The sequence below is a fragment of the Anastrepha ludens genome, chromosome 4 (assembly GCF_028408465.1).
Source record: "Anastrepha ludens isolate Willacy chromosome 4, idAnaLude1.1, whole genome shotgun sequence".
Taxonomy (NCBI): domain Eukaryota; kingdom Metazoa; phylum Arthropoda; class Insecta; order Diptera; family Tephritidae; genus Anastrepha; species Anastrepha ludens.
The window spans coordinates 47,420,225-47,433,577 of NC_071500.1; the positions used below are offsets into that span (position 1 = coordinate 47,420,225).

Consider the following 13,353-nt stretch of genomic DNA (forward strand, 5'->3'; position numbering starts at 1 on the left):
TTGGTAGATAGTAACGAGTATGCCGTATATTTCGTAAAATATAATATATTTTTGTTACACTATTGTATAATTTATGTGATCCGAGCAAACTAAACTCGATTTAATTTTAAATCATACTTTAGTTAGTAATTGAAATTTCCGTGTCTTCCAGAATGATTTGTGAAAAATCATTAAGGCCGAAGGCATCATGGGTTGCAGATAGTACCTGCGTTTTTTAAATATTTTTTCTGTCTTTTTTGCGCTTTACGCTAATACTGTTGTGGTTGTCCTAAAAATTATTTGTGGAAAAAAAATTTGCCGCTCTCACTGTAAATTGACACTCGCAACAAATATGTACGACAAAAAATTCGGGAAAACTAGTTTTTAAAATAATTTGCTGAGTAGTTTTCACGCAATTTTTTATAATTAATGTAATTAATCTCTTCCATAGCATTCTAATAGTTATCACACTGTTCTATTTACACTTTCATGCCTTTTTAGAGTTAGAGCATTTAAATTTTTTTAGCAAACTTCAGCTGAATTAATTAGTAATTTTCCATACATGTTGAAAATATTTAAAATTTGAGGGGAAAAATACATAAATCCGAGTATGCTTTTCTATCAGCATTTTGCTTGCTCATTTATGACCACTGGCTGCTAGCCTCGATATTTAATTTGAATAGACAAATAGCGTGGCCTAAATAACGAATGTGATTTGAATAACAAATGCCACGGAAATGAAAGTTTGCTTATTTGCCTATTTCCTTGTTTATTTATTTATTCATGTTCTTCTTATCCAAACACTACTGCACGCATAGTTAGCCCAAAGTAGCACTGAGGTTATCACCTTGGGCCCAAAACGTTTTTCTATAATTTCCTGTAAGCTCTGAGTCTAAGGGAAACATTTGGGTTCAGAAGCCCACGCACATTGTTGTGATGGGACAATCAAACTAAGAAGTAATTTGCATTTTTACAAGTTGTCATTCAATTTATTTCAGTAACTATGCAATTTAGTTGTCATATATTTGCATAACCACACTCGTACTTTGGTCTTTCTGCTTAGATTTGTGTGTTTGTTTTGTGTTTTTTCGCCTTGCTCAACTAACTAAAATAACATTTGTGAGTTTTCAAGTTAACCAAAGATCCGTATAAGATGGTCGAAAATCCGCAAATTTGGTATGTGTAGATTTACCTATATATTGTTAGGAAAGTTTTTTGAGGTCGCATATTAGAAAGCATTAAAAATTAACCACAAAATTCTCATAAAATCGTAATCATGACTTGTGAACGCCTTTATTACCGCTATGCAAGGACGTAACTTTTTGGCGGTGCATATTGAAAATGGTGCTTATATATTATGGCATCTTAAGATGGCAGTAAACAGCTGAGGTGCTTAACTTTGCACTAAGGAAATTAGTATTAGAAAATTCAATGCAACCTATGCGCGTTTGTGCGAAGAAGAATAATATAAATAGCTGGTTTTTCATCAAAATTGTAGATCTAAGCGCTGCAGTCTGCTGCTCTCTGCAATACATTTCCGGTGGTCAGAGAGAAGCATGGCTGAACTGACTAAAATGACGAGCTATTTCACGGACTGTGGGACTTTTGTGACTTGATACTGCTGGAATTTAAGCTAATTATAAGGTAAAAGCGCATACTATGCAATATATAGGGCAGTCAAGATAAATTCGGAAAAGAATTAAGGCGAGCTGGGGCAGCGATATCTATCTTAAAGCGACATACACAGTAGAGTGCGCTAGTAGGATTAGATTAGATTAAATTTGTAGGGTGTTGGACATGTCCAAGCACTCAGTCAAGAAGACCATTGTACTACACCCGGATAGACTACAGTAGAAGGAATAGAGATACAGGATAGATACAGTATGGATGGTAAGACGTGCAAATTGGTTGGAGGTCAATGTTCCGCGAAACTTTTTGATTAATTGATGAACCTTAAGAGAACCGGAAGAGAAAGGGTATGAACTTTATCCATGCTCAGAATATCGCACCCCAACAGCCTAAGTCCGATTGTAGAGAACGCCGGAGAGCTACAAAGAAAGTGCTCTGCAGTGTCCTAATTTTCGCAAAAAAAACAGGCATTTTGGGGCGTCAATGATGCCCATGGTAGCCATAAGCTGACCACAATCATTGTACCCTGTGATTACACCTACCAGTACTCTCAGGACCTTTCTGCTAAGTTTTAGGAGAAGGGTTGCTAATTTCCTGTTTGGTTCTTTCACAAACACTTGGCTATTCTGCAGGAGTCCAACTTAGACCAACGTCTTCTATGTGTAGACCTCATAAAGTCTTCAATCCATAATTGAACCGATGCAGAATTGACCCCTAGGAAGGGTTCAGGGTCCAGTGGTGTGCTTGCAGAGCCTTCATTAGCTAGTTTATTACCGCAGAGTCCAGACACCCAAATAAGACAAACTTTGTTATGTTTTGCAACACTTTCAGTTTTGTCTTACATTCACCGACTAGTACCGAAGAGCAGCGTTTGTTAACAAAGGCTTTCAGTGCAGCTTGACTGCCACTCAAAAGTTCAATTCATCACGATTGGGAGCAAACTGTTGAACATTATAAAGGGTGATCAATTTAGAGGTTACGGATTTTAAATTGAAATAAAGCAATGAAAATTCAGCTTGATTGGGCACCATTCATAACATTTAATTTGTACAGATATTCCCTTTCAATTGGTGGCCGCAACTGCGCCACAATTTGCCCATCCGTAAGCACCAGTTTTGAATGACTCGCTGGAGAACTTCATTCGGTATCTCGTCAATAACTTTAGTAATGTTGGTTTTCATTGCCTCAATCGGAGCTGGGGTTTCCACAGAGCATTCAGACTTTACATGCAGCCATAAAAATGTCCAAAGGTGTGATATCACACGGTCTTGGTGGCCAATCCACGGGTCCGAGATGAGAGAAATTGCTTAACGAAACTGTGTCGTCGTTTCTAAAATCCATTGTTTCACGGGCTGTATTGCAAGTAGCATCGTCTCATTGGAACCAAATGTTTTGGAAATCACGGGCTTCAATCTGCGGTGTCAAAAAGTTCTTTATCATGGCGCGATTGTGTTCGCTATTCACTGTTACATTGGCGCCAGCTTCGACTTTGAAGAAATGTGGGCCTATGATTCCTCTAACCCTTAGGCCGCTCAAACGGTTGTTTTCAATGGTTGTGCTTGAATGGTTTCGATTTCAAAATCATTGCTTAAAAGCGGCCAAGTTATAATACGATTGTACTGTTTGTATGATAAGTTCTGTTGAGGCGTAAGTCTTTCCATGCTGAAATGTTAATGATTACTGAATGAATTATGTATTCAGTTTGACAGTAGTCACGCGTGATTTATGAAAAAACCCTATTGGAAAAAGTACCTCCAATCTGATCAGCCGTTAATTATTTAATTGCGAATGGCGCTGAATATGTAGGTGCCCCAAGTTTGAATTATTTGAAGGATTTTTTCTCTTCGTTATTTAACTTCAAAGCATACAAACATCACACAACTATGCAACTGAAATATATACTATGCATTACTTCAAAGAACTAGTTCGAATTTAAGCTACCATGCAGAAAATGGTGAGTAAGAAGAAATTACGTTTCTATAGTCGATTTGTTTTCTCAAAAAAATACTAATGAAACTCCTCATGGCTTTCAAATTCTATCGCCTGAAAGATGATATGAATGGCCGGATAAAATAAAAAATATAAAATAAAAAAGAGAAACAAAAAACCAAACAAAAATTACTACGACGTGAAAGGAAAGAACTTATAAATATCTAAAAAATATGAAGTAAATGAAGTAGAAAATTGCTGCGTTAGAAATAATTTCCGCTGTAGTTTCCTTGATATGCGCACAAGGTACACATAAACATAGAATGACTGAGAAGGCCTCAAAATGAAGAACACGCACGAACGTACAAATTTATCACGACAATCGATGTGAATTTTTTGGCAAAATTTAAAGAAGATCAGGAAGCAGGGTGTTTTCTTCTCCACAAGAGCAGAGGCCCACGTACGTGTTATGAAAGAGGAATGGGTAGAGCGAGCAATCGAGTGCGATTACACATAAAACGATGGAAAATAAGGACACATACATACATATCTGTATGAAATAGAAAATCCCAAGGCATAAAGTAACAACTAAAAATAAGTATAGTAACGTCTTGCAGCGCAGTTGTTCCCATACCATAACTGACGATGCGCTGACGACTCAGCGAATATATAAATCAAAAAAACCGGAAATCGAATGTAGAATCCAAGCGTAAGCTAAGCGCACAAAGCGAATAATAAGAATACGAAGACTGTGAAAATGGCAGAAAATCATGTGGCATGGAAATAAACTGGCAAAAGCAGCAAATGAAAATGCTGTATGATTCTTTTGGTTAGATACTTGTGGGTTGTCACTCACAATCGGTTGCTGGCGACTGTAGCAGCTTATTCAGGCAGTCAACCAGCTGCCAAGACAGTTTGTCACTTAGACATTTCGGAAGTTAGCATAAAATAGTTAGTCAGTTGCATGGAGGTGATGTTTATGCTGCACTTTACACTTCCAACGAAGTTAAACGCGAATGTTACTCATACGACGCGGTGTACGTATGAAGTTAACTGGTTATCGGCATGGAAAATTTGAATGAGCGAATTGGAGAAGGCAAATTCTCGGTAACAAAATATTAGTTGAGAGAACCAGAAATTAGTTGCTGTTATTGTAGCAGCATAAACATGCCCCATAGATGTAAAAGGAGTGCTACTGGAGTGACAGTCCTGGGCCGATTACGAAGAACCGACTAAGAGTATATGTACTTTAAACCAGAAATTTGTATTTTGTACTACTAATTAATGATAGACGCAGACAGATGTGCTAGATCTGATTACTGTATCACACCAATCAATTCCAAGTTTCGTAGTGTTCAAAAATGTAATATATTTATCTAAATAGTGCGTTTTCTAAGCTAAGCGAATTTATATAATACCACTACCGCTATGAAATTGGTGGATATTTTTATATATTTTCATTTACTCGCAGAATCACGTATTTTTAAATTTCATATTATTGTTTTTACAGCTGCATAGTATTGCTGTTGTAATGCAACTAATTGATTATGTGGTTATTGTAGTTTGCTGTAGCAAAAGTCACGAAACTTCCTAACCATCTTGGCTTTACTTATTACTACTCAAATGCCTTTCGGTTCGTGCAGCATGTGTGTGTATGTTTTCATTTGAAGTGGTATTGTAACTGCTGGAAAACTTATTGAGAATGTGAAGAAGTAGTAGAGAAAAGTGTCAAACTGCTCTGAAGTGGCATTTATCGAGTGCAAGGACACAAACAATATTGACACTTAAGTAACAAATGTCAACTTTATTGTGCAATAAGCAATAGCCAAGTTGAGCCAAAACGAGCAAATAGCAGTCAATAGGCTGATCGCTGAGATTTCAAGAGATGGCTGTCAAGGATAAAGATGAAATGATTGAAAATATAAAGTTTTCGCCCAAGTATACATAGCAGTAAAACGAAGAACGAAAGTGACTTGAGATTAAAGCAGTTTTCCGGAGATTTCCTAAGTTCATTTTCTACAAAAGTAGGAAATTGAATGTGTAGATACTAAAATGGAAAGCTGTTTGACGCTTCTAAGTCAAGTGCTTTATTTTGTGTACTTTTTCCTTTTTTTGCGTACTCAAATTTGTTTCTTACACAAAATGTGCAAGCCAACAAACTACAATGTTTGTCAATTTATATGCTCGCTGACACGAGGGAAGCGCAAAAGGTTCTTGGGAATTTTTTCAATAGTTATTTTTATTTACATTTTTTTCCAGTATGTTCAACTGTAAAAAACTCATTGCATTTGAGTCTTTTCAAGTCGATGTTGGTGCTCACTTTCTCAAGTGTAGTCGATAAGCAAATAAAAATCTTCAAGCAATCACAGCAATCGTTATGTCAAGGCAATCTTTGGTTATTATAGCCTTTGATATTGTTGTTTTTATTGCCGCCAGCAGCGCTATGTTGTTCATTTTATCGATACAACAAGTCAACAAGCGTGCGCTACTAGAAATTTTACTTGAGGGGGGGGTTTACTTTGAGCTGGGTATAGAAGGATGTGTAGTTTTGTATACAGGGTTGAGTACCCAAAATCATTATATTGTTTTTTTTTCACATCTTTTTCAAACTTTTACAGTAATTCCATTGCTTCTGATTTGTTTGTTTGTTTTTCGCTGCTGCTGCCTTTGTCGTTCCCGGCACGTCAAATCATCTGAATTGTCAATAAAGTAATGCAGCCTTTGGGAGCAATTTTTATTTAATATGTTTTCGTTAAATTGTTGTAATTTCCTTTGTCATTGATTTGGAATCAGTAAGTGTGTAGGCGCTAGGAAGTAAGTGTGACATTTAACCTTTGGTAGGCACACTGGGGTGTGATTCACCACACAAAACATTTGAGGTGTTGCGGTTTGCTTATTTAATTAAATATAATTAAATATATAGACACACATATTGCCAGCATCAAAGGAAAGTGCAAATGAATAGTTTTGACTATTTTTTGATTTATTTATTTTTTTAATTTTAATTAATTGTATTGTATGTAAAAATATTGTTTATACTACTACAAAAAATAAATAATTCACTAATTAATTTTTATGACTTTGCTATTAAAGTCTAAAGCCAAAAAAGTATAAACACAAAATAAGTCTAAAGCCAAAAAAGTATAAATACAAAATTTAACTCTATTTGTGGAAAAGGTTTATCTTCCGAAGGTTAATATTTTTTTTTAATAATTATTGTTAAATTTTTTTTTTTGCTTAATTGTATCAGATGACTTTTTCACCTGCATGAAGAACTATTGTCAGCCATAACTATGGTTCGACAACTAAGAACTGCAACTCGTGTTGACATTTCCGTTCAGTAAGACTTGGCAAGTCATCAGAAATCGTTTAATGCCAGAACTACGCTTCAAAATTGTGGAAATTTACTTTGAGAAAAATTCATCTGTTCATAAAGTTCATAGAGCGAAGTGTTGAAGATGATGCTGAAAAGTCGATCCAGCGTCGTTCTCAACTTGTTAGCCTTAGTCCTTCGATTACGTGGACAATTTTATGTAAGCATCTAGTGGAGCAACGAGTCGTTGTGAAACTTCACATAAAACAAAGAAAAATTTGTCCAGATGTTCAAATTTATTGAAAAAAGCATTATATTTATCGCGTGCAAACATGTTTGAGTATTAAAAAACTATAAGCTTAAGCGAGTAATTTTTATTGGTTATTCTTCAGCACCCACGCAAATTCCACCTGTATAGTCACTAATCTGCTACGATTGCGTTAAAACTACATACATTTTTATTTCGCATCATAAAGCATCGTCCAGCTACACCGTAGCCGAAAAATTACTCGCCCAAGCCCATAAATACTGCTAGATATACATAAATCGAACATAGTAATATTACAAATATTACATTTGCATTAGGTTAGGTTAGGTTAAAAGGCAGCCCTAGCTTAGGGCACACTTCTGCAAATATTAAAAAATTCGTCCGTTGTGATGCCATATAGGGGAGAGGAGAAAAGAGAAGGGAAGGAAAAAGGAGCTTTGGGATTAGAGACTATGATGACCATGAATTTATGACGACGCCAACGGTGGCTGATTTACGTTCGTAGTTAGCCGCTTCAAGCTACTGATGCACTTCACCAGATGTGTGATATTTAGACCTGCTATTAGGAGTTCCCGAGAGTGTCCCCGTGGCCAGAAGGATCTCGTGAGCTTGCACGTTTGCGCACTAGCCCAACGCTCGCTGAGTTGACTCGAGGCCCATCTTTCCAGGAGTAGACCAAAGGCTCTGAAGAGAACCCCAATCCTCCCATTTGCGACGAAACCGTCTCCAAAGCTCCCTGTCTAGCCAGCTCATTAGCCCAGCAGTTTCTCTCTATGCCGTTGTGACCGATGAGCCCGATGTCGAAGTATTCGGATGCAATCGAGAGAGAAGCCACACTCCCCCCGACCAATCTGGAAGGCACAAACAACGAGCGCAAGGCCCTAATTTCAGCTTGGCTATCGGAGTAAATATTTACTTCCTTAACTGTAGTTACCGAGGTAAGCAACCAATCCACTGCTTCCTTAATTGCGGATACGTCCGCTTGGAAAATACTACAGTGGTCCGGAACCCTGAATTTGAGTTTGATGGGAAGCTCCTTACAGAAGGGGGGGAGTATATCAACCCTTCCGTCCAACTTCGAGCCATCCGTAAACATGTTTGCCATGCCTGGAAATATGAGTTGAAAAAGGTCCGCTCCTACATTTGCGTTAAAAGAAAGCAATAGTTTTTCTGTTTTAATGCTGGTTATATAACCAATACCTTTAGGGTTTCTGTTTTTACAGTACTAGTTAGCTAGTTTACGTACTTTTTTACTACCTTTAGACAAGAAAGGGAGAACTTTTTGCCCGTTTGCAAAACTCCTTCGTCACTACTCACCTGACATTCTGTAATTCAATCATAGTCAGCCGACAAATATTTGTTTTTATAGTCATGTTTGGGGGTCACTTCTAGCAAATAAAAAAATTTCAAATGGTACTACTTTCAGATTTTTTATTAATTTAAAAAAGAATAATATACAAACTAAAAAAAGCGATCAGTCTTTTATGGTAATAGATTTCTCTGTATTTGGGTATCTTTATTTGCAATTTTTCAGTGCTCGGAAAAACAAAACCCGCGTGCGCTTTACCCCTTTTTCAGGGTGCGACAGAACAGAGCAGACAGGGGCCTGCCAATTACTATGGAGGAGGGGATAAGGACTAATCACATCGACAAATGCAAGTAATTCAAATATTTCGCATAGAATAATATGTAGCAAAGCATATTACTATTTTCTCGAACTTTGACATGTGGTAGCGACCTCTAAAATTGAATTTGTACCTATATGACAAAAAATATAGAAAATGTATAGCTAAGTAATAGGAACGACGCAGCTACCTTCCGAAAGTTGACAACTATGAATACCCTAATACAAAGAAATTTAATTTTTATCAGCATTTTACTATATAAATGCCATTACAGAAAATGTAGAGCATTAAAAAAAAAACAGTACTATTATTTTTTTAATAACACGCAGTAAAAAAAAAATGTATAATATTTTTAGAACACACCGTTGTCAATGAAATATGCTGAAATACAAATTAAAATTACTTTTGTTAATCATTGAAGTTTTTCACGCACAATTTTTCTGCGTATCGCCGTATACAAAAAATAATCAGAGCAGGTGTTTCCTGTTCACAGGAAAATACATATAAAAAAATCATAAAAAACTAAATATATATGCACATATATGTATGTATGCATATATATGTACATATAGTTTTTCTGCAAACAACTGCATATACATTTTTTTTCATATCATAGGCGCCAAAACATCATAAACATATAAGTGTGCCACATATTGTGTTTCTGGCACAATTCTCCTATTTGCACGTATAAATTTTTTGTCTACAATTTCTGGTAAAACCTTTCTTGTTTGTAATTTTTCATATATAATTTTTATGAATGTACATAGCTACCGCCATTCTTGCCAAAAAAATAAAATAATAATAATAATAAAAAATACCAGACATACGAATGCAGAAATGTAACGCCAACACACACACACTTACCGCAATATATTGCCAACCCTTGTTGACGCGCACCAGCAGCGCTTCCTCTTCCGTGATGTAGGCCAATGTGCCTGGTGGATTCATTGCTGATTTCTATAGCGGAAAAAGACAAAATATTTTATTCTTATGAACATACAAATGCACAATGTACTTTGTGTGTTTGTATATGAATGTATATACGCTTATAGAGCATATGTTATTTGGTTTGTTCCATATGAAACTACATCTGTCGCGCGGATAAATGATGAACAGGCATACAGGCAAATATTAATGCAAAAGTAAAAAAAAATGGTTCGCTCTAATGAGCTGATTTTGCTTTCATTTTGACAAACTAATGAATATTTTAAGCCTTTCAAACTTTCAAACTTCCTCTGGGGAATTTTTTGCTTTTACTCGAAATCATTCATTTATCCTACATACAGCAGGCAAAATCAAAGCGTAACGGCTCCATTCACGATGTGCAGATTGCAGAGGTGTGGCCAACATCAGGCCGTTAACCGGCTAATAAGGAATGAATGAGCTGATTGGCTGATCGGGTTCATAATAATGGTCTACTTACGAATAACTAGAGATTGCGTTGGCGATATACGAAAAACATCAATGCAGCCATTTTTCACGTTACTGCACTGCCGTCTGAACCATAGATAATACGAGAAAGATGCGAAATTCTCTCATTTTGTATGAGAGCGCACCCTGAAACTTGTTTCAATACTTGGCAGAACTGCCGATGCCTGGGCTGATCGACAGCTGATTAAGCCGACTCCGAGAGGCAAATGATTTTTTATGTGGGGCTTTTTCATGGCACAAGCTTGCCATTGGCTGTCGGGGGGCCACTGCTATTAGAAAAAAAAAATTTTCTTAATTTTGGTGTTTCATACACGAAGATTCGAGCCTTTATATTAGCTTTGCGTTAATAAAAGTTAGTTTCTTCTAAATTTAGGAGGTTAGAAATTGACTTTAGAGCTGCGCCTTAGAGGTATGTGTTTCGAATAATTTTATATAAAAATTGTTTACATTTACAACAACTACTTATTTTTACCCGATTCCTTTTTCGTTACATATTCTTTGGAGCAGACTTTGCTTTTCTCATTAAATGCACTATACAAAATTACTTGAGAAGTCTGCCGTAATTTATAGTATGTGCAATTAAGATTTTGTATCGTAAATTTGGGCTCAACTAAGGCTCTAATTGTTTAAGTGCCTAATTGTGAAATTAAGCTGCATGTCTGAACACAGTATTATGCGCTGTACAGGTTAAGCGATGGGAACTAAAACGAACTAAGTTCACAAAGAATCAAATTTTTGGTAAGTACTACAAGTTACAGTCTTACAATAATGTTCTCCTATTTATTTTTTGATTCAATATAAAATTTCTGTTCCATATTTTACGATATTTACCTTTGTCATTTCATCGATATTCGGGAATGTCACCGCACCAGGTACAATTCTCATATTCCATGATGATGCTGAAAAATATGGTGTTTCCTCATCGTCATGACGCGAGTGGCTAGGAGGGCCTGGTGGGCCTGGTGGACCGGGTGGACCTATGAAGTTTTATTGTTATTACCCATTTAAGATATTCAGATAAACAGACGTGGACAAGCAGAAGGTTGCATCGAGTTGAGAGGAAAATAGAACAAGAGAATAACTCAAAATGTGGAGTATACAAATAAAGAAAAATATTTTAGTGGCAATATCATAAAGCCAACTAAGCTAATCAAAAACAAAGGTTAAAAAAAAACAATTTTTTCCGTAATAGTGGCAAAATATAATACTGATAATGTACTCGTATGTAATTGATTGATTGTTAATGTAGGTGTGAGAGTACAAGTACAAATAATGATCATGCAAAAGTATATACACATTTGTAATATATTTACATATATACACACAAAATACCTAACTTAATATTTTTTTTTTTTTTTTTTTTTGTAAATATTTTATTTGCAATCTATCTTAATACAATGATATTCAGCAAATTAGGTCTTATAATCTAATAGCAGCGGTAGTATTTGCACAAATGCAAAACTACATATAAAATTACGATATTTGTTCAAATCTTGTATCTTAAATGTATTAAATTTCATTTGTACTAATGAGTTGCTTATCTTCATATAGGAACTTATGTTTTTTGTTTTTTATTTAGTGTTGAATAAATAATTTAATTCAGCAAAATTAGAGAAATGGGAAGTCTAAGATATGATTACGCTTCAGTCGTATTGTTTCATTACTTAATATTTAAATAAATTTTAGTTTGCATTTATGTATGATAGTTCATCAGCTCCTGACAGGTGTTCGATCTGAGTAGACGTGTTTTCGCTAAACTTTAAGTTACTATTTCGCTTTTGTCTATTTCGTATAGTAGACACGCGGCAAAGGTGCACGTTTAATCTCGAGAATAATAGGCTTGGGTTTCAATCAAAAAGATAGCCATGTTTTTATACCCCACTTCATTTTCCTGAATAGTCTTAGACAAAAAACGAAAATTCTAAATTTATTATCGATTTCCAATTATTCTACAATAGTTTCGCTTTGCATAAAGTGTTGTTTATTTTCTGCTGCTGGTAAAAAATTATTAAATCATTTAAAAAGTTAACTCGCCTTTGTGATACCGATATAAAATATCATGTGAGGCTAGTGTAAAGGCAACAATTTATGCAGATTGCCTCTAAAAAGTGAGTAATGAAGAAATAATCGAAAACATAAGGCAATAAGGCGCAGTCGGAGTGTAACAAATTTCTGAAACTTTAGAAGGTGTTTCACAATCCACTGGAGTTGTCTTACTTATTTCTGACCCGAAAGAGCGGAAGTAACTTGGCGAAATGCCAAAGTGCAACCTTACTGCACCAACTCAATGCGGTGTAAGATTTGCCAAAGTCTTGGCCACAAGAGCAATTACTGCAAAGGTATTTCATGGAATTTATCTCCTCTTTCAATTTACCTCCTTCCTCGCACACGCTATGTACAAACTGCTCAGGCAAGAATCCCAACAATTAAATGTTGCATGCGTGAAGCTCTACACCTGGCTCCTCAGTAGCCAGATAAGTACAAAAATTAAGCAACGAAGTTCCCAGTCCCAAATTCCCATACCACAATCCATCGTATAAGATAAACCTCGATTAACGATTTACGCTTCTAAGACGAATAACGAGCTGTCAATTCGTGAAATCTGGTATCATTCCTGAAACCGTCACTAGGATCTCAGTTAACTGAGTGAACAGAGTACGCTACTACCACTTTAGCCAAATGAAAAAATCGTGTTTCATATATAATCGGAATGTTTGTTCTTTCAAATAAATCAAAAATATATTGAAAAGGTTTTTTTTTGTTAAGGGGGGAGCCTGCTTTAGAGGGTTCACAGACTCGATTTTTTCGTGGATTTTTTTGGGAAGGAAAGAAATATTCGATTGAAACGAAACTTTCAGGTTTTGTTGCCATATATTTCAATAGTCTTCTCAAATTTTTTCATTAAAATATATGTCATATTATGCCTGGTACAAGCATATTGCCGAGGCGCTTCGAGTGTGCATGTGTCGTGCGGCGGGAAAGATGCAGGTCGCAATTTTCATTTCGAACCAAAACCCCAAACAATTTTTATTTTAGTATAGTACAGCTTCTAGTTAAACCAAGAAAATTAAACAAAAAGTGAGAAATTCAACAATTTTTCGCTTATTAAAACAAAAATTATTTTTTTGAAAAAATAAATTCACTTTGGATTGTTTAAAAAGTGGGTTAGTCATAACTTT

At 35.7% G+C, this 13,353-nt stretch overlaps 1 protein-coding gene across 3 annotated transcripts in view; it reads right to left on the reverse strand.

Moving 5' to 3' along the window:
- The window catches only part of LOC128862199 (collagen alpha-2(IX) chain), a 386,091-nt gene that overhangs the window by 162,597 nt on the left and 210,141 nt on the right, over nt 1-13,353 (reverse strand). For all 3 annotated transcript variants that reach the window (XM_054100687.1, XM_054100685.1, XM_054100686.1), the window contains 2 exons: nt 11,006-11,151; nt 9,608-9,700 (listed from right to left, as the gene is read on the reverse strand). In XM_054100687.1, coding sequence (XP_053956662.1) covers nt 9,608-9,700; nt 11,006-11,151 — 239 coding nt within the window. The remainder of the gene's footprint in view (nt 1-9,607; nt 9,701-11,005; nt 11,152-13,353) is intronic.